Raw genomic sequence first — 26,521 nt, forward strand, 5'->3', positions numbered from 1 at the left:
AAAAAAAAAAAAAAAAAAATAGTCAGGCAGGATCAAAGGCAAATGCTTTATTGCCACATCACAGGGCCCCTGCTGCATTTTGAATTCTACCAATCTGTCCAAACAGTCAGATAAAAATCCTGCGATGAAGAGATGCGCCTCTCCCGTTCTCATTCAGCCTCTCCACCCTCCCCTCTCCAGCTCCCTACCTCCGCCGCCGCCGCTGCCTCACCGCTCTCGGAGTCGTCATCGTCCTCAAGTGGTAATAAGTGATGCAAGAGCCACCGGGGCAGTATGAAAACACTGATCAGCAGAGGTAGAAACAACTTCCACAACAACTTGTCAGAGACCTGACAGATGTGCAAACGGGAGGTGGAGAAATAAAAGTTTGCGAGTTATAGAGACTGATTTTCTCGGCATTGGCAGGAAATTGGTCTCTTAAACCGGATTTACAACTCAAGAGTCAGTTTCCAATCAGTGAGTGATTGTCAGTCACACTGCAATGAAGAGTGAAAAAATTGATTAATGAAAGCTAAAGTGAAAAAGGTTGAGCTAAAAGTAAATAAAGTGCGTATATAAATGTAGGTTTAGGCAGTTATATAGGCTGAGCGTCAAAAGTGGATAGAGATTGATTTCTCCCATCAAAGTGGTGGCAGCTTGATCTAAAGAAAATTCAAAACATAGAGAACAGATTTTGTGCTGCAGTTTTAGCTTGGTAAATGCACTAATACCAGCCAATTGAAAGAACCATCCAAAAGCATTAAAGTATTTTTTTCTTTTTTACTAGCTTAGCCGTTGGTTTGAGCTAGAGAATGCTAACACTAGCCAATTAGAGGAATCATTTGAAACTGTAAAAAAAAAAAAATCACCTACAGAGCTTTTGCTTTTAGCCTGCTAACACTAGCCAATTGGGAAAAACCTTAAAGCCTTAAGCTAGCACTAACCAAGTAAAATAATATTTTAAAACATTTTAACAATTTTTTAAAAAGTGCTCTTTTTTCACCTACTGAGCTTTTGGGTTTAGATTTAGCAAGCTAACTCCAGCCTATTGGAAAAAGAATGCTAATGGCTTGTGCTAACGTGTAAAGCTACTTGTTCTTTTTTTATCTTCTACTGAGCTTATGTTTTTAGGTATAGCTTGCTAGCCAATTGGAAAAAGCATGCTAGAGCGCTAAGCTAACACTTACCAATAAAAAGAAAAAATTGAAACAATTTTTAAAAATCACTCTTTTTTTCACCTATTGGGCTTTTGGTTTTAGGTACAGCAAGCTAATTCTACTCAAATGGAAGAAGAATGCTAAAACATTAAGCTAATTGTTGTTTTTTATGTTCTACTGATTTAGGCATAGCTTGCTAACACAAGCCAATTGGACAAATCATGCTAAAACCTTAAGCTACCACCAACCAATTAAAAGAAGAATTTGAAACAGTTAAAAAAAGTTCCTTTTTTCACCTAATGAACTTTGGTTTTAGATATAGTCAGCTAACTAGCCAATTGGAAGAAGTATTACGCTGCGTTAAGTAATTGTTCTTTTTTTTGCATACTGAGGTTTTAGTTTTAGCTAGAGCATGCTAACACTAGCAAATCTGAAAAAGTTAGCGGTAAGATAAATGCTCTTTTTTATGTTCTACTGAGCTATTGGTTTTAGGTACAGCTTGCTACCATTGCTACCAAAGGAATAAGCTAATTGTTCCCTTAGCTTTTTGTTTTAGCTAGAGAATGCTAAGACCATCCAGACAGCATGCTAAAGCATTAAGCTAATAATATTTTTTTCAACTACTGAGATTTTGGCTTGAGCTAGAGTATGGGAAAACCAGCCAATTGGGAATAGCATGCTAAAGCGTTAAGCTCATTGTTCTTTTTTTCATTTTCTTAGCTTTTGAATTTAGCTACAGCATAGCAACACTAGCTATTTGAAGGAAGTAAGCTAGAGCATTTAGCTAATTGTTCTTTTTTTCATCAACTTACCTTTTGTGTCAGCTGCAGTATGCTAAACACCTGGTACAAGTTGCCAGTCTGTCGTAGGGCTCATGCTAAAGCATCAAACTAATAATTCTTTTCTTCACTTATTATCTTTTGCTTTTAGCTTAAGCATGGTAAAACTAGCTAATTGAAAGCAGAATGCTAAATCTATCCATCTATTTTCCAAATCATCTTAATCCTCTATGATGTCATTGGGTGAAGCCCAACTATTCAGTTTGTCACAGCGCTCATGCTAAAGCATTAAGCTAGCTGGTCTTTTTCAGTTACTAAGCTTTCGGATTTAGCCAAAGCATGCTGACAACTTTTTTTTTAGATACATTTGTGTATTATATTAATTTCTGTCCGAAAAAGGGAAACTACTGAAAAGTTTAAAGGGCTAGGTAGCTATAAGCTAACGTTTACCACCACAGCAGTTCACTTTCTTCCAACATATTGGAATATTAAGGGACGATGGTAACTAAATAAAATGTAACATTTTGGATTCAGTCCAATATCAACTTTCTTACACAAATACACAAAATTATTGACGGCAAGGCAACATCTCTGAAGTTGTTTCATGGAATTCCTGAAATCCAATTATTATTATTTTTTTTTAATTCCAAACTTTTCACTAAAACTTTTAGAACTTTTTTAAGTCCAACAGCACAATCTCGTTGACTGTAATGTCAGCATAAAACAGTCCACGCTTTTAATTCTTAGAGTTTAATTTAAACTATTGTTGTCACTTAAAAAGAATACCTTTAAAATGAATAACTAGACAGAATGTGTACGTCCTTTGTTTTCACACCTTAGCACCTCTTTGTGTTTTAGGTGTGTGTGTCGCAGATGTCTTTTTCAGAGTGTAGCCTTCATGAGTGCTCAGTGAGCTGTGGGCCTGTGTTTTGCATTCACACATAATGGGATGTTACTGAAAGCGTCTAACTATGTCTGTGGGCAGAGTGTAATAACCGCACCACAATTGGACTAACCATGCAGAGAGAAAATAAAAGCGACACACACACACACACACACCTGGCAGGTGTGTGAGGAGGCTGAGTAATACGAAGCCACGCAGGCTCCCACAAGCGACCATTCGCACAGAGCTGAGTCTCACAAATGAGTCAGAGAAAAAAAAATCAGGCGTCCTCTGCCACCAAACTGTGCGATACATTTGTTCGCTGACTCTTTCTTCGTTTCCCAAAACAATGACGGATTGATTCCTCTGGAAGTACCGGATCCCGGAGGATCCAAAAACAAAAAAAACAACTTGATGCGATCTGTTTGAAAACTTGTGAGTGCGCCGTTTGTCAAGTGTGGCTTTGGCAGGGCAGTGGTGGTAGTGATGGCTGTGGGTGGTGTTGCGTGGTGGAGGGGGTCAGGGAGATGGGGGGGGCTGTTGGCTGCTCTTCTCCCTCCTGTCAGCCCCCTCTCTCGGCCAGGCGTGCAGGCTGTGTTGGGCGGCCCGGCTCCTCGGCAGCAGATGCGAGCCCTCATGTCAGAGGCAGGCAGTGGCCCGACGGAGCGCCGCTCGCGCTCATACCTCATTGAGCCATCTCCCCTAGCAGATGGCGCGCTGCTGCGGGCGCTCCTCTCCCCGATAATTACCAGGCCTCGCCACAGATGGAAATGTCAGTCAGCCTCACAGGTCCTGGTTCCTGCCACTGCCTCCGTCCGCGGCCTCTCTACCTAAGCCGGGCGCTGCCAACACTCACCATGTGTTCTGTGACTGCTGACTAGGCAGGCAACAAAAGAGAAATCCGCCCGCATGAATATTGATGCTGGGGACGTTAGGTGGCTCGACGCAGACCAGACCGGGCACCGGCGCGCACTTGGCCAGGTGGAGGCTGTGACACCGGGTTCCAACCTTTTTTGTCTCCGGCTTCTTCAGGGTGTCAGCGCCAGCGCGTCGTGGCGCCGTCGGCGCAGCAGAACACAGCTTTGATCAGCGCAGAAGAAAAAGGGAAAAAAGTGATACCGCCTTCCACAGTTTTTGAATGACATATTTAGAAGATTAGGATAACTGTGTTTGCAAAATGGATTAATTCTAGCAGATGCCAGGACTAACCCCCACTTATCTGTGATAAGGTGACCAGATGTCTCCGCTTGGCAAAGGCAACACACTCAGACTTTTATTACTCGGCGCCAAAGCTTCCCCCGAGAAATTTCTCCACGCGTTTACAGATAATCTACCTTTGCCGAGAACACGGCGACGGGGTTTTGCCTCTTTGTATGTTTGTCCATGTACGAACTCCTGCAGATGTGTTGTCGGGTTGTCGGAAGCTCAAGAAGATTAAACTAAAGTAAATACCTTTGTGCCTCAGTGCCGGGATGCCAGCGGGATGGGCGGGGGGAAGACAAACTAAGTAGAGGTTTATTGGTAATATCTTCTTGGCATTTAGTTCTTATGACAATGTTTCCCAACAGACAAATGATTTTCTCATCAGAAAAGAGCTGCTCTCCAGTTTCTTCCTCATTATTTTGTCTAGTTTGAGACATAAATGTGAGTTTATTCAACAATATTTTGATAAAGTTTGATTTCAAATCCCCTTTTGGAGGAAAATATACTCTTACTTCTGAAGTTTACCGACTAATAAGTTCTAGTTTTTTGTCAGTTCTGAATCTTCTAACCACAACTGAGGCTGCTGGTCACAAACAACTCAAACACAAACTTGCGCTGGTGAACTACGAGGTGGAAATGAGTCATAAGTACACCTCGCTGTCTGCTTTGCACCCCTCCTGACAGTTTGAGCTGCAGCCACAGAGCCCACAGCGCAGGTGGCGTGGAGGACAAGATATTGCAGAGCAATGCACAGATCCTCCAAGAGTCGCACTGAACAACCTGAAGGTAAAACACCATTTTGGTCTTCTAGAACTGACGACCTTAGAGTGGCGAATGACTCAACTGGATGGTGTTCTGTAGAAATGATCATCGACAACCACACGTAGACACAGAAACACAAATTAAAATTAAGCAGTTTGTGTTCAACATGTAATATTTATTACGAGTTAAGCTACGTTCACACCAGGAATGTGTCACACACTCAAGAATAGAATGAATGAAGGTTCTTGAACACAGTTTATACTGGACTGTCACTACCCGATACTAGTGCTTGCTCTAGGAAGAGGCTTGGTTCAAATCTCGTAAATCTTGCTCCAGGCTTTTTCTTTTACAGCTCTATTCCAATTCGTAAAAGTCTTGGTGTCATAGAATTACAGCTGGACACAAATCACAATTAATAGTTTCTCCATCGTGATTCATTTTCAAACGGTTGGTACTTCCGTGTTTTGAAAAAGACACTATGTCACCACCAAATCTGAGTCCCTCATTGGTTAAGGTTCAACTGGTTTCGCTTGTCACTGGTGCACAATAGCCGCATTTTTAGTTCGTGGAGATGAAAACGAACTTAAAAACTAGTGCAGCAACGTGTCAATGGGAGAGTTTTGAACGCAGAAGCCCGAAATGCGAGACTTTCTTTGGAAGTGGTTGCTCAAATGCGCGTTTCCGAGCTGGGTTTGAACATAGCATCAGATGGTAGATTTCAAGGCTTTTATTCCTGCTGGAGCAAATTCTGCATAATTGACTGATTACTTTTCTCCCAAAAAGCTTTAGCTTCCCTATAAGGTGAATCTCATTTCTACATTTGACAGAGTAAGGACACCTTAAATCTCTTTGGGTGCTGCAGGTTTTTGGGTCGTCCGCGCCTGTAGGGGATCGCAAAGAGGAGTCTTTGGTTCAAGGCACATCTTAAGTTGTGTCTTGAGGGTCATTGAAAATAGAAGTTTGATTTGTCGTGAGTGTGGTAATTGTATCATGAAGTATTTGTCAGGCCAACATAAGTTGAACACACTTATGACACACGAGTGATCTAGTTGTTGGTAAAGCATTAGTCACAACTGTCCTTAAAATACTAGATAAGGGCCGTCTAAGGGTCAAAACGGGTAAACCTGGATTGGATAAGGAGAATACACTGGTGGCGTATACATCTGGTAGGAGCTCGCAGGATCTGGAGTGGATCAAAAAAGTGCAAAAAAGTACTATAAGTATTCATAAGTATTCATAAGTAAGTATTCATTGTTTTACCCACCCCTTCCTTCTATGGAAGGAGAGGGTGGGTAAAGGGTGGATTGGGCTTTTCTCTTTTTATTGATTGATTGATTTATTTGTTTGTTTCTGTTTTTAATTGTAAAGCACTTTTTTACAAATAAAGATTGATTGATTGAAAAATGAAAATTCCGTAAAATATTCCTGCATCTCTCCCACTTCACATTACCCACACTTTTCGTATTTTGTTTCATTATTCACTACAACCTTTCGCCTGCAATATGATGATAGAAAAAAATGTGCATCCATATTTTTGCGATTCACGACCTTAAAAACATCTATTCTTTTTGTTGGAGCAACACTGGTGACATGTTTGATGGTTTGAAGGACACAAAAGGATCTCATTTCCTTTAAGCCCAAACGCAGAAGGTGAATCTGGAAATCATGATGCAACCAGACTGAAACACACCGAGCTGGAAGCTGCAGGCACCTCAAAATATGAAACCTAAAAGATTTTTTTTCCAGTTTCACTCCTGAATTATAATTTTAGTACTGAATAAAGAATAAAATGGTCGTTTTAAAAGAAAAATCTTGTCTTTCTCTTGTGTAACAGGCCTGCAGTGCTCCGGCTAACCTCTGATCATAATTAAAAGTGCTCTGATGAGACTCAAGATATCACAGCTTTGTGTTGCACAGACACAGAATGGCTTCAGTCTACCTCTCTCCGTCTTTCTTCTTTTTGTCTTGAGCTGACAAAGCTGCCCCCCCCCCCTCTTCATTTCCATTCTGCCCATTATGCAAATGAGGACGGATCACATATTGGTTCAGACGAGTGAAACAAGTGCAGAGGCCAGGTCTCCTTTAGGACCAAGTGGAAATTTGCACTTAAAAGCCATTTTGTGGGATAAAACAATGGCCCAGGTGCTGTGCCCTTGACCAAGGGCCCCGGCGTCTCCTGTGAGGCGGAAAGTTGGTGTCACACCTGTTTCGGCCCCCTTCCTGCGAGCTCCTGGCTCACTTTGTTCAGTTTGAACCTCAATCGAGTGCAGATAGAAATTAATGAAACATCTTCCTTCTTTTTAACCATGTTGTCCCATGGAATTTTAATGTGTAGGTCGTTCAAATTTAGCTCTAACAGTTGTGAAAAATCATGAGCTACATTTATTTTTTGTTGCTATCATATTCCACATGCTCATTTAGCTCAAAATTTAGAGTTTTATTTTGAAAATATAAAGCCTAATTAATTATCTTTAAAGTCCATCATCTGCAGACCATTTCCTGTTGTCAGGGGCCCTCTCTGGTTGATAGCTTAATGACAAATGCTAGCTGTTAGCAGCTAACTGTTAGCAGCCAGTCCTCTGAGAGTCCAACTAAAACAAAATCCACAAAAAATTAGCACCATAATCGATTAACAAATCATCGTGAAGCCTACCAAACAAAACCAATATCTGGCATTAAAATAAAAATCGTCTTTTGAGAATTTTTGCTCGTCGTGAAGCTAAATTTCGAGGTTAGCACAGCAGCACACCTAACAAGGTGCATTCTGGGATCTTGTTTATGCATTTTTTTGAACTCAAACATACCTTAAAAAAAGTGAAACATTGGATTAAGTAACAAAAGATATTGTTGAATTTAACATTCATTAAATTAAAATATTGAGTTAATGGTTCACTCAACTCAATATTTTAATTTGATAAAAACTAATATCTTTAACAAAAACAGACCTTTCATTAATTAATCCAATATTAGACTTTTTACAGTGTTGATGTATTTACCTTTGATAATTGATTATCTATTGGATTGTATGTAAATCCAAGTAGTAAAATTATTCATCTATTCAGATGGAATTTCGCTCTTATTTTGAAAGGATATTTCCTCAAACGATCAACCAGATGACTATTATTGAGTTTTAGTTGAAATAACTTTTTCTTTTTACAATAATCTGTTCTGAATATAGTAATTAAAACTGTAAATGATAGTAAATCAAAAAGCACATATAGTGCTCGTCCACATAGACTTAATATTGGAAGTAGTCGGTTAAATGCGTTTTTGCCAACCTGTGAACATCAGATTATAATCTGCAGAAAACCTTACAGAAGTTTTTATTATTGAGGAATACAAAAACTTGTCAGGATTTAGATAAAAACAAAACAAAAAAAAACACTCAACTTATTAGTGACATTATTGCTGCCTCTGATTGTTGTCTTGAGTCTGTTTACATTCTTTAAGATCTTATTGGTTTATTTGAAACAAAAGATTTTATGAAAGACTTTTTTTTTTAGTACAACTGGACTTCATATCAAGCTTCCATCAAACTTTCAGTTTGTCTATGGGAGTTTTAAAAATATATTTTATACCAGTGCCACTGAAGGTGTGCCACAGGGTTCTTAACTGGGACCTTTTCTTTTTGCTCCACATACCTGTTTCAGGCAGCATTCAAGTTAAAAAATGTATTTATTTATATCAAATTTTATACGCAAGGTTCTAAATCGATCCTTAAAATCCATTTAAAGCAAACTATTGAATTTGTTTCAGACCAAACAGAGATATTTTTGTTGGGTTTAATGTAGGTATTGAGGCAACAAAGGAACAAAATTAATTTAATTTGATTTGATTTAAAATGTAATCACTTTAGTCTCTTTGTTCACTAAATCCAAAATTGAAATCATTAAAAACCAAAAGAGAGGATGTTGTACTTATGACACTTTTGAAGCTACGCTCACACCGACCTTGGAAACACTGCTAAAACACTGCTGTGTTCTAAACGCGCGTCCGCATGTCTCTTTGACTGTTGTCGAGCTCTATGAACCAAACACGTGGCCATTTAAATTAACATTAACCAATCAGGGACTTGAGTTTGGTAGTGACAATTAAATCTGGTTCATCTGGTAATATCTGGGTTTGTCTTTTTAAATAACTATCAATCAAAGCCACTCTCCTTACATAATGGTTATCCTTATCCGCTATTACAAGGATGCTAGTGATGAACCGACCCGTTTCCGTTTTGTGCCAAAATTGCACCACTTTGACATTTCGCACTAAGCCTCTTCCAACTGTAGGGGGCAGTAGGGGGAAGATATATAATAATAAAAAGTAGGGAAAATAGAAGAAGAAGCCCCTCCCTGCTGGTTCAGTGTGAACATGATGGACTAAATGTGCATTCTTGAATGTCAAAAACCCGGTGAACCAAGTTTCAGAACTATATGATGGAAGGACAAAAAATCAAACATAAAAAGAGAATAGATTGGACCGAAGATTTTTCTGATTAAAACTTAAAGTAAGAGTTTTTACGAATAGAAATATGTCCTCCAAGTGTCTCATTAGTAGGTCAGTTTAACATGAACCAGGTACCTGCAGTTTCATTGATCCATCGTGGTCATGAACTGTTAGGCAAACGTGAGATGATCTAATGACATCACAATGACTCATATGAAAAGTTTAGGCTGAGCGTCTTGAGTTCTGACATTCCACTTTCAGTTTCCTTTTGAGAAAATCTTCTGAAACTCTTCGGTTTTAAATCAGTGGCGATTGAACTCATCGTCTGACACTCAAAGCTATAACACTATCAGGTCCGTGTGCCTGAAGATAGTTCCAATAATGTCCGTTTGGAATTCCCACACAGAGACCAGCCGCCCCCTTCAGGGCCCGAGCATAATTATATTTTTGTATTAGCCCGATAAGATTAGCCGAAACAATGTTTGCAATGGAGGGTTTTAAAAGTATTTAAGGAGGCAATTATTTTGGGCGATGAAAGTGTCCTCTTATCAACAAGGATCAGCCCGGGCAATTAACATTTGCCACAGACGGTAGGAAAAAAAAGAAAACATTCTCTACAATTTGACAGGGGGAAAGCTGCTCCGCCGTGCTGTGCACATTTGCATTGCACTCACATAAGAATCATTTTAGTCCTAACATCATATGCGCTTTGGGGTTTTTTTTTGTTTTTTTTTAGGGCCTGCTGCTTCAACAGCCTGTCCTAAAAGAGAAACCTTCTGCAAAAAGACGGAGTGAAACAGGAAGGAGAAAGAAGTAGCAGAGGGGTGTGTGTGTGAGAGAAAGTAAGAGTTGGGTGACCTTGTTACCAGTTGGGTTGAGTTGGACAGGCTGGTAGGAGGTTGCTGTCTACGGGGAGGGACAGACAGATGCTCGCTCTTCTCCCTGGGCAAAACATCTCGCCTGGTGCAGGCAGCGCGCAATCTGGCCCGGGCAGCTGTAACCCTAATGATCACTGGTGGCGCTGCACCTGACCGGCCGACCAGCTCCATACCGGTTACGAACCCCTCCCCTCCTCTCCTCTTTGACCTCCAACGCCTCCGAAACTCGCCGCCGAAAGAGTTGTGCGTGCAGGAGGAGAGGGGAGGAGGTGGGGCTCCGAGGAAAAGGAGGTTATGGGAGGAGAAGGGAACAGGTGGAGAAAGTACTGGAGATTGTCGCTCAAAAAAATGTTAAACAGAGCAAAGAAGTTGGTAAAAATGGAAAAAAGGAAATAAAATAAGTCTTTATATCACTCTTTGGTGCAATAGTTGCATAATTTTGAGCAAAAATGTCTAAAATCTAAATCTGTGCAATGGAGTAACAAAAATATTCTAGTTTCAAACATTTTCTTGATAAAATGTTTTCATTCCAGCCCAAAAAGGACTGCTGTTGTCATGGTAATACTGTTGCATGATGATATTTTAGCATCGTAACAAAACCTATTCAGTTTGGCAGACTATTACTGCTTGTTTAAAAAAAAAGAGGCAGTTTTGTTTATGTGATTATGAAAAAAGAAACAGTCTGTACTTTTTTATCAGATTTGAAACCAATAATGTGATTAAATAAAGTGTTGATGAGCTAAAATACTCAATAAAATTAAGAATATTCATAATATGACCTTATAAACTCAATTTAGAATCAATTTGGAATGTTGTTGAGCATCGAATGCTGGAAAACGAACCATTAAGCAATCAAATCAATCAAACTACTCCTAAGCAATCAAATATATTTGATTCTAGGATTTTAAATATAACTGGATCAGATTATTATAAATGCATCATATTGAGTAAAAAAATAAAGAATAAACATTAAAAAATGTTTAAAATCCAAAATATAAAATATGATTTATGTGATGAAGGAAAAAAAATATTACAGTTTTAAACATTTTTTAGATAAAAGTTTTTCATCTTATAGCCTCTGTCATGTTAAAACTTTTGTATTATCATTGACACAAAATCTATAGCTGACTATTCCTGTTAGGTTAACTTTTTTAAAAAGAGGCAGCTTTGGTTATCTGATGCTCACAAAATACAGTCAGTACTTTTTACTATATTTGAAAAAAATGTTAAAAGTTGATGAGCTAAAATATTAAAACTAATCAAAAATATTAAAAGTATGACATTCTAAATTCAGTTTAGGATCAATTCTGAATATTGGTGTGCAGGAAAATTATGAAAAACGATATATCAAGCAATCAAATCAAATCAAACTACTCCTAAGCAATCAATACATTGGATTCTAAGGTTATAAATGTTACTGGATCAGATTATAAATACACTATATGGGACATGTTGTGCAACAGTTACACATTTTTGACCAAAAACTGAAGAATGAACTCACAAAAATGTGTACAACTTTTCAAATTTTACACATTTTGTCATACTTTTTACTTTTTGATATATTTGAAAACAATAAAATAATTTTGAAAAAGTTGATGAGCTAAAATGCACTGAATAAAATTAAGAATATTCAAAGTATGGTTACATAAACTTGATTTAGGATCAATTTGGAATGTTGGTGTTCATGGAAATACAGAGAAACTATAATAAGCAATCAAATCAAATCAAACTACTCGCAAGCAGTGCAATACATTGGATTCTAGGGTTATAAATGCATGGGATTTGGGATTTGTTGTGCAATAATTGCATCATCTTGAGCAAAACCAGAAGAATTTACTCACAAAATGTGTAAAATCCAAACTTGAAACCTGATTTATGTGATGCAGGAACAAAAATATTACAGTTTCAAACCTTTTCTAGATAAAATGTTTTCATCCTGAATTAAAAAAAAAACTATTGATGTCATGGTAATACTTTTGTTTTATCATTGACACAAAACCTATTGACAAACTAGTTCTATTTAGTTAAATATTTCAAAATAAGAGGCAGTTTTGTTTATCTGATGCCTAAAAATACATTCAGGACTTGCTGTCATATTTGAAACCAATAATACGATTAAATAAAACATTGAGGTGCTAAAATACTCTGAGTAAAATCAAGAATATTCTAAATATGATCTTATAAACTAGGTTTAGGCTTGATTTGGATGTGTGTGTGCATAAAAATGCTGAAAATAAAGACAAACTACCTACTAAGCAATCAAATCAAATTAAAATCAATCAAGCTAAGACTTTGCAACCAAATACATTTGATTCTTGGGTTATGAATGCAACTGTATCAGATTATTAAAGCACCATATGGGATATGTTGTGCACTAATTACATCATTTTGAGCAAAAACAGAAGAATAAACTCACAAAATGTGTCAAATCCAAATACTTTAGTTCCAAAGAATGAGATTTATCTGGATAAAGCGATTTTATTCCAGCCTAAAAAAATGGTTATTGTTGTCATGGTAATCCTGTTGCACGATGGTATTTTAGCATCGCCAAAACAACTATTGGCTGAATATTTCTATATAGTTAAAAAATAAAAGGCATTTCTTTTCAAATGTGATGCTCCTAAAACACAATCAGGACTTTTCTTCATATTTGACACCAACAGATTGATCAAATATTCGATTAATGTGTTAAAATATTCTGAATAAGATCAAGAATATTCTAAATATGACCTCATAATTTCAATTTAGGCTTGATTTGGAATGTGTGTGTGCATGGAAATGCTGAAAACAATGTGCTAAGCAATCAAATCAAATCAATAAAATGACTATGAAGTAATCAAATACGTTTGAGTCTAGGGTAATAAATGTAACTGGATCACATTATAAGGTCAACATAAAGGACGCAGTGTGTTCTCTGATTCAAATCAAGTAGAAATTGACCAAAAAACGAAGTTTTAAACCTGATTTAGCAGGTAAACCATAAGTTTGTAATCTAATCTGCATTTATCAAAACTGAACTGCTGTTTAATTTTTCTAAAAAATCCCTGTTTTGGTTCATTGTGTGTCATTTGTGTTTGCCCTACCAGTGCAGCCCCGTGCGCAGCATGGAGACGTCCTCCAGCAGAGCGGGAAGAGACCCGCTCACCTGCTCCAGTCAGGACTTTCAAAAGGGGGTGCTAGTTAGCTTCCTTTGGCTCCGCTGCCTGCAGACAGTTCCAGTTCTGCTCACTCTGATGTGCAGAGATGTTGAGATTATTCCCACTGCATTTGAACAAACTTTATCAGAATCCCTTCATTTTATACTAAAAAAGTTAATATTTTTTTGATTTTTTTATATGTTTTGCAAATAGCAGAGCTTTAGATGAGCATCTGTGTGTGAGAGAAGACACAAAGTGTGGAAAGTACAAGCAGGTGGGTGAGGGTGGGGTGAAGGGGGTCTGCGGTTGCGTTCGGAGGCCGACGCCGGCCAAGAATGTGTCCCCGGCTGCTGTTTTGTGTTTCTGCTTCGCCCGGGTGACACCGGTGACATAGACATTTCCCAGCAGGCTTTTCCTGCAGTCCCCAGCGGCCGCCGCTGGTCTTCCGGGAAGCGTCTCTCTCTGTTTTCTCATCTCCGGGCCAGGCCCCCGCGTTAGCCGGAGCAGATCCCGGACCGTCAGAACCAAACAACCCCAGAGGAGCCTCACAAACTGCGCTGGAGGCAAACAGGCCGCTTGTGCTCACGTGTTGCCAGCACTGCAGGAACTGATATCCATCTGCTATGAAGTTTAAAGGCTTTTTGTTGAGGCTGTGCAACAAAACTAAAGCCACTGACTTAAATAAAAAGGTTTCCGCGCTCAGATTATATACAACCAGTCATATTATATTTGATAAAGGGATTTTTGACACCTCTTATCTTGTTAGCCTCATAAAAACCTTTCTTAAAAATCCATTGTATATGACGGTCCATTTTGTCTGCCCTGTAGTTCATCATCATTCCACTAGAGGCAGTAGAAGGGCTTTTCCTGCTCATTTCAAAATGGCTGCTTCCATAAAATCTCAAAAACACTTTTGGTGGAAAGAGTTTTGGTAGATTTCAATACTTCAAAACAAGTTCTTAAATTTATAAGAAGAATGTCAACATTTTATGAGAATGAAACTGTAAATGTATTATTTGAAAAGTCATAATTTTACAATTAATATGTAATGCTTAAAAAAAATGATGCTAATAAAGTTGTATTTTCGTCATTTTTTTTTAAGTAAAAATTATTCAGCTTAATTCTTGAGCAGCGTGATGTCTCCCCGATTTCTCTGAGTTAAAACCGTAGGTTGTGATTGTCTTTGTTGAGACATTTTATAAGCTAAATCAAAGATTTTTCTTTTCGGAAAATGATGATCTACTTTGTAAAATTACAACTTTTCGAAACAAAAACATATTTTTTTTTCTCAATATTTTACAACTTGACTCTTGTACATTTTTGCATCATTTTTTGCATTTATCCTTGCAAAGTTTTGATATTTTTCCATCATATTTTACAACTTTATTCTTTTGGCTTTATTCACATTGATTGATGCAAAATTTGGGGTTTTTTGGTCTTAATTTTAGGACTTTATTCTTGTAAAATAGTAACTATTTCCATCATAATTTCACAACTTTGTTCTTGTAAAACTGAGACTTTTTTGCATAATTTACCACTATATCAATACAAAATTTTGACATTTTTCATCACAATTCTTTTTACTTTTTTTTTTCAAATTTTGACTTTTCTCGCATAATTCTATGACTTTATTCATATATTTGTTTATTTTTCTTATCAGTGGTCAGTCTTATTATGGTTACAATAACTAATTTGTTATTGATTTTTAAATTAATATTTGCTGTATTGAAAGAGTGCAAAATTTGTTGATGATTAAGTATGTTTAAGACATGTTAAAGTGTATGTATCAAATATGAGACAATGAGTAAATCAGGTGATTTTTCACTGAACACTCGTGTCCATATTTAAGACCCTCCGATCATCTGTTAGTCCAGTGGTCTTAAACCTTTTTCAGGACAGTTTAATATCAGATCATATTTTTATCATAAAATGGGTATTTTCTAAACCTTGAATCCAACTTGTCATTTTATTATCAGCGTATGTGAGAATCAGTCTCTGCATGTTAGACAGAGCGGTTTGGGACGATTGCTTCAATAAATTTATATTTCCAGGAAGACTCCTGGTTTTGTCTGTAAACAGCAGCTTTATGTTTCTTTGAAGACTCTTAGACTCTTCCTCAGTTCCTCACTGACTCTTTTCTCTGCAAAGAAACCTTTCAGAACATTTTTGTTTGTGTTTTATTAGCTTTTTGGGCTTTTAACTCAGCAGCCTGAGAAGTCGCTTAAAGTCATGTGATGCATTGAGATGGACGGATGTGAACAGAATCTGTTAGTTTTCTAAAAGAGAACTTCCTTCAGAATCAGAAAATAAACAAAACAAAAAAAAATCAAAGTTAGTGTAGTTTTTTGTTTTGTGTGTGTGTGTCCGTGGCTCAGTACCAAGTGGTTCACGGACTGGTACCGGCTTTGGGGCCCAGGAACCCCGTTTTAATCTATAGTAAAAGCATTCCCAGAGGTCTTTTGATTATAATAATGCTATTTTTTTGCCAAAAATTGTAAAAACTGCTCTTGATTTACATTTTGAATTGATAAATACTCAAAAAATGCTATTTTAAGCTTCATTTTCTTAATATTTGTTCGTCATGAGAAAAAGATGCATCACATATTACAAAGTATTTTCTGTCTTTGATATAGTTGACATTAAAGGATTAAGCACATTTTCTTGATCCCACCTCATTTGTGTCAGAACACAGAAAGATGTCATCGTGCACGGCAGACCGCCCGGCTCTGGACACTCAGAGATCGGATGCTTGACATCCTCTTCCAGCAGGCCTTCTGTCCCTGTCGTGTTTTCTTTATCAGGCCGCCGTCATCCGGCAGCCCCGCACATGACCAAATTAGTCGCAGTATCAGCTGTTATCTGCCTGTGGATTGTTTCGGGCCTTCGGTCGCTCCCTTCCCGACCCTCTGCTGTACCCCGCCGCCCCACACTGAGGAAACCCAGACGGCAAAAGCCTGAGTTTCAGCAGACTCGGCTCAACTCTGGTGTAGGAAAACAGCGCTCGCTTCCTTTTAAGGTGCCCCACCAGGATTTAGTTTATAAATATAGAGGGTATAAATTATTCTTTCATATACTACGTGAAGGTAATTGCATGGAAAGCTCTAGAAACCAGAAGGAACATGTTGAGGAACACTCAGGTGCAGCTGTTTAGGTTTTTGGTTTTGCAAAGATTAAGCTAGCTTTAGCCTAATGTTTTTTTAAACTAGCGAAGTAAAAGATTAGCAAAGACATGTATCGAGTCTTAAACCTTAAAATTCCGTTATTTTAGGTGTAACAGATAACAGTTATAACTTTAAAGCCATTTTAAAAAATAAGGAAAAAGTTACTTTATTTTCCCCACTTAAAAGCCTTAACTTTTTTCAAAACAACAGTCCCCATTATAATCCAAAGAAACTTCTATCATTTTATTCTGTTGTGCTCACTGATGTCAACGCAAGTTTGAGAAGTACATGGTGCTCTGTGTAAATGTTTGGTTGAATGTTGTGGTGAATATGCTAACACAGCTAACGTTTAGCTGTGTTAGCATAAACAAGGTTGTGAGTTAGCTTAGTTGCAGAAACGTTTGTTTTAGCTGAATAAGTCTGATTTTTTAAGTGTTCCAAACAAGGTTGGGTGTTATTGTGAATAAACTGATGCAACCAACGTGTAGCGGTATTGGACTGTGTTTTCTTTTTTTAGGCTACATCTTACAAGTAATGTTGCTACTTGGTATAGTCACAGTAATGTTCATTTTTGCACTATCAGTCTGTTTTATGATGTGTTGCCAACAAGATTGGGTGTTACAGGTATTGAAAATACGCTAACGCTAACATGTAGCGGTGTCAGACTAATTTTTTAACGTGTTACTAACAAGACTGGGACCTGGCATAGTCACAGTATCGGTTGTTTTAGCAATATCAGTCTATATTTCATGTGTTGGATACAAGGTTGTGAATTACAAGAATTGTGAAAATGCTAATGCAGCTAACGTTTAGCTGTGTCAGATTTCTTTTTTTTTTATGTGTTACTGGCGAGGTTGAGACATAGCGCTGTTTGTTTTAGTTGTATCTGTCTGTCTTTTTGACAAATTCCAATCAAGTTTGGATGTCATCATGAATATGCTAACGTGGCTAATATGTAGCGATGTCAGATCGTGTTTATTCATGTATTTTTTGTAATTACCAACAAAGTTGGGAGCTAGTGTTGTCACAGTATTGTTAGCGGTATCAATCTGTTTTTTTCCCGTGTTACAAACCAGGTAGAGAGTTATTGTAAATATGCTAACGTAGCTAATTTTTAGCTGTCTCAGACTGTTTTTCTTTTTACATGTGCTAGCAAGGTTGGTATTAGCTTTGTCACAGTAACCTTTGTTTTACGCGTCTTAGTCATATTTTTTTGTTTGTTTTTTTCAAATCCCAAAAAAGTTAATATGTCATTATGAATACGCAAACACAGCTTACATGTAGCAGTGTCAGATTGTAAATTTTTCTTAGGTGTCACTAGCATGTTAGGACTTAACGTAGTTACAGTAAAGTTTGTTTCAGCTGTATTATTCTGTTTTCCATGTGTTGGGAGTAACAGGAATTATGAAAATGCTAATTCAGCTAACATTTAGCGGTGTCAGACTGTGTGTTTTTATTGTGTTACTAGCTAGGTTGAGAGTTAGCGTTGTTTTAGGCGTCTCAGTCTGTTTTTTTTTTGTTGTTATTGTTGTTTTTAACAAAGTACAAACAAGTTTAGATGTCATTCTGAATGCGCAACTGCGGCTAACGTGTTGCGGTGCTAGATTGGAATTTTCTTCGGTGTTAGTCAGAGTCACAGTAAGGTTTGTTTTAGTGGTATTTGTCCGTTTTTCTCGTGTTGCTGACAAGGTTGGGAGTTGTAGGTATTGTGAATATGCTAATGTGGCTAACGCTTCTAACGTAACTTGCATGTAGCCTTTCCCAAACAATGCAGTAAAGCCTGATTGATGTATAAATCAGTTCGGTGCGCCTTGTATACGACTTAAATTCAAAAATATACCATTCATAAATGTACCGTATACTGCAGAAAATATATTAATACATTTGTTGAAGCTGTTGAATCTTTTTGGGATGAAAAAGGTTATATTCTTCACACACATTTAAATATATATGTGTTCATAAACACACACGGACACATGCTGACTCAACACAAGATGCTGCAAAGGCCCCAGTCGAGACGGGGAAAGGAGGATGTCAGGGGGACAGGATGGATGCGAAGAGGTGCCAGAGACCACAGCACACCGCCGGTGCCAAGCAGAACCGAGCGCCCACTGCTATCCAAACATAAATAAAGTACTCTTGGCTGCCGCCAGCCACCAGTGTGTGCGTCGCGCGTTCGCCAAACATGTTCTAACAAAGTTAAAAACAGGACAAATTCGATGCGATCGCTGGCTGGAAATAAATATGTGCCACGTCTTGGAGAGCTGGGGTGTGAATCAGATGGTCGGGCAGTTAATAAGTTTCATAACTTCAGGATAGAGTTGGGTTTTTTTTATTACGATTTTCAGATGCTTGAAGGGAAAACTTCTTTCTAGCCGTTTAGGATGCCAACGGTGAACATGCACCGAAGCATATGAGCAATTAAGAGATGCTTTTAACTGAGAAAGTTAACATTTAGTGTTTTTCTTTTTTTTCTGCTGGCATCTAATCTCTGAATTCCCATCATCCTCACAGAGAAAAAAAATCTTCACATTTACAGTTGAAACCTCACGAATCACAGACTCATTAACATCCTGATCCCTCTGCTTAAATGCGTGCGCCATCGGTCCTGCTATGACCTGTGACTCCATATAAAAAGGGCAGATTGCCATGGCAACGCAGCATCTTCCCAATCTGCGATAATCAGCCAAAATGTGACCACAGCGTCCCCTCATCTACATGAGTGAAAGTAGCGCTGGTCCCATCAAAATAATCACGACTAATTCTAAAACAATCAATCTGACAAGAAAAAACTGAGTTTAACAATTGAATATCTGTTATCTTGCGCTATTTTCTGACTCGTAATAATTTGACAAAATATAATTTATGGAGAATAAAATATTGAAAATGATTTAAGGTTTAAGTTGATTTATTCTGAAATAATAATATTCCTGCCTTTTTATTATTCATAAATATTTTTAAAAGTAACGTTTTTAATTTGTAAAAATTTGGTTTTAGTTTGTTCAATAAATGTTTATCCTTTTCGGCCCGCGACCTAAGGTGTGTTTTGGAATTTTGCCAAAATATCGATATTGCAATATATCGCGATATTTAATCCTGCGATTGATTCTCACCAAGTATCGATCTTTTTTTTTTGCTTGAAGATGTTGTAATACTTCACAATTGTCATCCTGTGGTGAGACATTCCTTCAGAGGTAGATAGGGGGCGCGCGTTGCCAGTTTTGTTGTCGCTGGCACCAAGGCAGTTACTTGATTTATTTAATTTTTTTCCTGTTGTTTACAACAATTTTGCACTAAGTAGTGGTACTTCTGTTCATGTTTACTATTGTTAACACTGAATTTTACACATAATTTTAATTAAATTGGTCTCAATGCTTTTTAAAGACATAGTATTACTGATATCAGTAATGAGTGTATCATTTGTTGCACAAAATAATAGACATGTTTTTTATAATGGTTGTGTACAAGCTAAAAAATAAATGGCGATATATATTTTCCTAGTAAATGTGTTCTGTATAATGTGAGTTATTAAAGATGATTCTTACCAATCATCACAATATCGCGATACCAATGATATCATGAGCCATGTATCGTGTATCCCATTGTATCGTGAAGTACCCAATGATTCCCAGCCCTAATAGTGAGTGGTGAAGAAATTTGTACATAGCCATAGTTTCTGAAGAGTGGCAGTAGTTCATTAGAAAAAACGTTCCCAGCATCTCTTCTTTTCTTTTTTATCTTTTTTTTTTGTTGCCGTAGCTTAGAGCTCTCAGTTGACACACTCTCTCACTAACTCTACAACCCCTCAATCTAATACTGGAGGTGCAACAAAAGTGGCGAGCGATAGTTGGAGGTATCCAGCCGTACAGTTTTGAACCAGATACCAGCTCAGATGAGGAAAACAAAGAAGCACATGGATCTATTTGTCTACAAGTGGATACATCAGAATGGGCGGAGCTTGTGGCCTGCCCAATGTATTTTCTACATCCCAAATCTTTAAAAAATATCTGTTTAATTAAGCCCAATTTTCTTTATATATGTCCCCTGTTAGTAGAAAAATGCAATAAAATGTTAAAAACACAATTTTTATTGGAATTTAAAGGGTTAATCAGGAAAATCCAGTGATGAAAAAATCCCCCCAAAAAAGCTGTTTTTCCTTTTTTTTACTTGATAAAATCAGATTTCTGTTACCAGGGTTTTCCTAAAGAAAGGAAATGGCTGCCCAAATATTTGCCAGTGTGGCCCAAAGTCCTCCGACTGGGTGTCCGGTCACACTGAGTGTTTTAGTGAAATCCATCCACTGGCAGCGGAGGCCGGCTGGCTGACTCTCTGGCTGACTGACTGGCCGGTTGGCTGGCTGGCTAAGTGAAACCTTGGCCGGCTTATGATCGCTGTGATGTGAGGATTTCTTCCGGCACAGGCCACTCAGCTCCATTCCCAAGATGTGACTCCAACAGGAAGTAACACATTAGCAGAACAATCCGCTTCCTTGTCAGGGGGCTTTGGACCACCGCGGCCTGCCCATTAACATCGCTGGGAGATCTGGTCAGCTGATACGGCCTGACAGATGAAAGGAGCCTGCGAGGGTGTTCAGATCCAAACAAAGACCGCACGCTGAGCTGTTTATGTCTTTAAATGAGTGCGATGGGAGAGAAAGGGATAATTAGCAGCAAAGACTTAAAAAAGGAGATTTACAAGAAACACTTTCTAAGAAAATGGCAAAAGCAACAAACATTCTTCAGAATTTTAGAAATATGCTGCATTTTTGCTGAAAACCATCCACATTACATCTCTTTGTTCAGTGGAGCCCAAAAAAAATATAGATGTTTGTATAAGTATTCAGTTCAAGTACTTTATATTTGACATTTTCATGTAAATATACATCGGTTTGCATGCGTTATATCCTAAAATCTAGCTGATTAAATTAAATTTAGATCTGTATTTCTCAATAAAAGATCATTTTTCCTGTTAAAAACCCGATGCAGACACTAAGAGGGTTTGAGTTTGAGCATAAAAATTCTTAAAATTATTATTTTTTTCCTCACTTTATGCAAAACATACGTAAATTAAACGATTAAATGGGGTTTTGCTTTATCCAGCCTTGCACGATTACAAATCATGCAGAAGGGTTCCCAACATTTTTGGAATACATTTGACCTTTTCTTTGTTAAATCCAAACTAAACTGTTTTCACGTTTAAAGTTGAGGTCCCCCGTAGGAAATGACTTTTCTCCAACCCTCGCAAAATCAGGCTTCAGCTTTCGCCGTCACTTCCTGATATGTCTACCACCATATTGCAAATGATTGCAACCCGTCAACAGTGATTAGTTTGAGTCGGTCTGAGTCACGTTTTTAGAGAAACTCCTGTCAACCAATCATAAGCAAGGGTGTTCCGGCTTGTTTGAAGTCCACTCCCCTCCCACTGAAAGCGGATCGGGGGAATCTGTCAATCAAACGTTCGAGGTGAGGCCACTTTCTTTTCCTGAAGTAATCTAATTGGTCAGTTTATAACTTGAATAACTTGCAATGAAGAGAAACTATCTTTAAAAACATAGTATTAGAAAGATGTTAAGAAGAATGTATCGGAGTAAGAATGGTCATTCTGACAAAGAAAACGACTTAGAAATAACTGTCAATTTCTCAATAGAAGTCTATGGGATTTTGGCCTTCCTTAAACCAGTGGATACTTCCTGTTTAGAACAAGAGAGGGGAGGTTCTTACTTATACTGTCTATGGAGTAAAAGCAACTTGTATACAAGATGCATTTGTTGTGCTTAGCGTTTTGATCATTAATTAAAATTAATTTTACAATTTTATTGCCATGAATGGTGAATTCACGTAGAGCCTTTTTTTTCAGTCATAGTGAAAAATCTTGGGATATATATCGCGATACATATCGTATCGTGAGCTGTGTATCGCAATATGTATTGTAACGCCAGACTCTTGTCATTACACACCCCTATGTACACTTTTCACGTGAACCGCACCTAGGGGCTCCTTGCACAGTCCGCAGGGTTTTGAAGTAGTTTAACCCTTGTGCTCTCTTATGGGGTCCAGATGACCCGACCCTTACATTGATGTCTGATCCCTCCATGACAAAAGTGGACAGGATTTTATGTCTTCCACGGACACCAGTGAAGGTATAAAATCCTTGACATAAAAGTTCAGCGTGCTGTCTTGTGGGGTCCAGATGACCCCACTTTTAATGTAGACATGCCTAGGGTAGCACATAGGGTTGGGCACCGAAGTTCGGTTCCAAGTAGGAACCGTTATGATTTGCGTGGTTCTACCGAAACCGAAAGATGCGGCTGCAAACGGTGCCGGATTTCGGTTCCAAATTTCATTGAAGTTTCATTTGTCTGTGGACATGTCAATCACTTGTACTCCCTTCTGATTTTTTACGATTCAGCCTATCTATTTACTTTCTTGTGTTCGTGGGTGGGCTCATATAAAACTGCCGAGATGGTCGGCTTCCGCAACGTCGGTGGGCGGGACTTTCGCTGTGAATAGTGGAGTTTCCGCAATTTTTAAACAACGCTGGAGCCCCATCCCAAAATGAAACAATGAATCGTTTCCTCCTTGTTGGGCTGCTAATAGCAGAAAGCTCGGCTCGGCTCCGCCCACCACCACAGCGGGTCGTCATCATCTGCTGCGCTTTGCAGCCGTGTGATTGACATTTATCTTCCGCCTTATTTTATTGAAATAAAATATTGCTTTTGCCCAAAAACAACTGCAAATAAATGCCACATTCCTGATTGAATTTAATAAAATGTCAGGCTAAAATTTCAAGGACGTTTAAGTTTATTTAAGACAGAGTTTTATATTATGCTTTATATTACGTGCGCACTGCTGCACGGCAGGAGGGAGTCTGCGCTTGTTTGAAGCCGTTCTGCTTTGGATTTAGGAAGATAAAGGCATTATTTTTTATTACTGAAGTACTGCAATAAGCACCGAAAGGGAACCGAAACAGAAACCAAAGAACCGCGGTAGCACCGGAACCGCATCAGATCCCATCGGTGCCCAACCCTAGTAGCACAAGGGTTAATAAAAGGGAAATATACGTATGATGTGCCTGCGTCTCAACCAGTTCACCCTTACGTGTTGTATAAGTGTTACTATAACCATGTGATCACCAGTCTACGACTTTGAAATTTTGGTTGAGAATTTCCCTATTTTCACTGCTTTACTGGTTGATAGGGCTGGGTATCAATTATAATTTCCAGAAACGATTCGATTGACAAGACCCTGAATCGATTCAGTTTCGATTTTTTTTTTCGATTCTTTAATTAAATTCAATTTCGAGATTTTGAGTTTACACATTTATACACATTTGTTTGGAAATACATTAATAATAATACATTAAGAATCTACTATATGATTCAAATATATTTATATTAATCTGATACAGTTCACATATTGTATGTATTAGTAGGGAAATAATGAGATTGTTAATATCATACATAGTGTTACAGGGTTTCTCAAAAGGAGATTCTCTAACAAAGATGTTCAGATCATTAACATTGTAAACATTGTTCTGCTTCTCCTAATGAGTGTTTCAGTTTGGCCACTAGGTGGCGATCACGCTATAGTATTACACCTTATTCCAGAGGAAGAAGACACTGTGAGCAAAAAAAATTGGTTACTTTAAATGGTTACTTTAAAAACTATTTCCTTAAAATTGTTTGGAAAATTCACACCTTTGAGTAAATAAAGATCTCATTTAGTTACCAATGTATGCATGGGTCGACCGAGCGTTAGCATTAGCCGTCCTGTGGTAAATTCCATTAAATGTTAGCATCAAGCTAGCAGACTTTAGCGTTATGTGCTAAATCATTTATATTTGTATGAATCAATTATTGATCTATTAAGCTTAAATTGATTAAAATCGATCAATTTTATTAATCCAGCCCTTCTGATTGATCAGCCTGACCCCCAAAACAAAGACAGAAGTCCATCTTCAGATGATGGAAATGATGCTAAAGGCCATTCTGACAGGCTCCATATTATCTGCAGTGATACCTGCAACATAAAGGTAAAATAAAATGTATTCGTTTTTTTTATCCTAATTCTATCAAATATTTGACTCGGATAGTAAAAGTATAAAGGGAAGGAATAAATAAAAAGAAACCACACAAAGACAGTTTCCTTCTTGCTGTCCTCTTGCTCACTCCCCCCGCCTCCCAGAGGTCTCCGGTGGGGAGGAGAGCGCTGCCGTATGTGTGGCAGGTGGACTTCCTGTCTTTGTAATTAGAACCAAATTAGGTTAAACTGCATTTCTTCCCTCCGCGCGCCAGTCGATTGGAGAGCCTGTGCCCCTGCACCTCCGGGCGGACAGAATTAGCCAGGCCTCACACTGGGAGCCTAATGGACAACAGCGAGCGCCGTAAAGTGCTGCTCCAGAGCGCCGCAGACCCGCAAAGATCCCACGCTCCGTCATCATAAAACACGGCATTATGCAGCTCTTGAGTGTTTTTTTTTTTTTGTTTTTGTTCGACGTGTGCAGGTGGGGCTGGGAAGTGAATCCGGTTGGAGTCCTATTGGTGCGAGTCTTCATTTTAGGGTGCGAGCAGAGCCCTAATTGAAGACTGATGGATTTCCATAATGTTCCTCCAAACACCTGCCTCCTTTATCTGCTGTCTCAGAGAAGATGCTGCTGCTCGCCAGCCTGTCAGCCTTTTTCCGTTGTGAGTAACGAGCCGATCTGGCGGCTCGCTCCGAAACACGCAACCACTGACAGCACCGTTTTTTCGGCGGCAAGTGTACCTGAGAAACTGTGAAAATTCAGCCCGTTTTGGACTGCCAACGTAGAACCAAAACATCACAGCTCCTTTGCAGTCGCTGCTCCTATCCGCTGGCGTTGACGAAATGAGCATTGAAACCTAAAAGATACAATTTTCAAACCTTTAAGCTATCCCTCAATGGTCCGTTTGGTTTTGGAGGGGGTGGAGGGCGTGCGACCTTACATGAAATCGGAAGGCTGGGAGGCCAGGGGCTAATGGTGAAGCTCCCCAGGCTGTCAGATGTGACTGGCAGAGTTAACTGCTCCACAGAGATGGCCAAAGAGGAAGAGGGGGAGGAGCCAAGGGGGACAGGGAGAGAGGGAGAGGGCGGTGCGGACAAGGTTCAGCTGAAGAAAAAAAAAAAAAAAAAAACAGGAGAGCGGCGTCTCCTCCAGTGGTTCAGGGCAGACCCTGCCAGCTGGAAAATAATCGCTGAGTCGGGGAAGGGAGAGGAAAACAGTCTCGCATGATTGACTCGTCATTGATCATGATCTTAATTGCATGCAGCCGAATCCCTGGGGTGTGATTTGTCCACTTGGCACGTGTGCATGTGAGTTTGTGCGGGCTTGTGTGTGTGTTTGGTCATTTGCCACACTTAATCTGTCCTTAAGGTCAGCATTTCTAATCACCCAAAAAAAGATAAAACACGCACGACTGAATTCATCATTCTCCTCGGCAGTCACACATTAACGTCAAGTTTTAGAAGCGTAGAACCGACTTTATTCATACAGCAAACCCTGGAACAGGTCCAAGCACTGAGCGATTTAACCTTTGTGCTCTCTTATGGGGTCCATATGACCCCACCCCTACATTGACGTGTTATTCCTCCCATTACAAAAGTGGACAAAGTGGACAGGATTTCATGTCTGCAAAGGACACATGGAAGATAAAAAATCCTTGAAATAAAAAGTTAATTGGGCAGACCTGTAGGGTCCAGATGACCCCACTTTTAATGTAAACATGCCTAGGATAGCACAAGGGTTACACTATCAAAACAAAGTCGGTTAACATTCAAACTTCATTCAAGGGCCTTCCAAAGACAAAGACTTTCAGTTTGGGTTAGTCCAGAAGATTTGCTTTAACCCTTGTGCTATGGGGTCCAGATGACCCCACTCTTACATTGACATGTAATCCATCCCATAACAAATGTAGACAAAGGTGGACAGGATTTCACATCTGCCATGGACAACAGTGAAAATCAAAAATCATTGACAAAAAATGTTCAAAATGCTGTCTTGTGGGGTCCAGATGACCCCACTCCCTACATCAACATACCTAGGATACCACAAGGGTTACAGGCAACTTCATTCATAGGCCCCAGCCCAGCCAGAGGAGCAGCCCCCCCACCCCGCCAGGAGGGCCAATG

The 26,521-nt window shown here is 38.7% G+C and overlaps 1 protein-coding gene across 7 annotated transcripts in view; it reads left to right on the forward strand.

The window, feature by feature from the left end:
• rnf144aa (ring finger protein 144aa) overlaps positions 1-26,521 on the forward strand; it is a 132,036-nt gene that overhangs the window by 67,570 nt on the left and 37,945 nt on the right. For 2 of the 7 annotated variants that reach the window (XR_002918949.2, XM_024269509.2), the window contains one exon: positions 181-295. The exons of 2 other annotated variants lie outside the window; for them this stretch is intronic. Coding sequence is in view for 4 of the 5 variants with exons in the window: in XM_024269509.2 (XP_024125277.1) it covers positions 181-252 (72 nt within the window). In the remaining variant the exon portion in view is untranslated. Of the gene's footprint in view, positions 1-180; positions 845-4,685; positions 4,701-26,521 lie in introns of those variants that run through there. 3 more of the 7 variants (XM_036209847.1, XM_024269500.2, XM_024269519.2) reach the window with 2 other exon arrangements.

Source organism: Oryzias melastigma, linkage group LG22 (assembly GCF_002922805.2).
Source record: "Oryzias melastigma strain HK-1 linkage group LG22, ASM292280v2, whole genome shotgun sequence".
Lineage (NCBI taxonomy): Eukaryota > Metazoa > Chordata > Actinopteri > Beloniformes > Adrianichthyidae > Oryzias > Oryzias melastigma.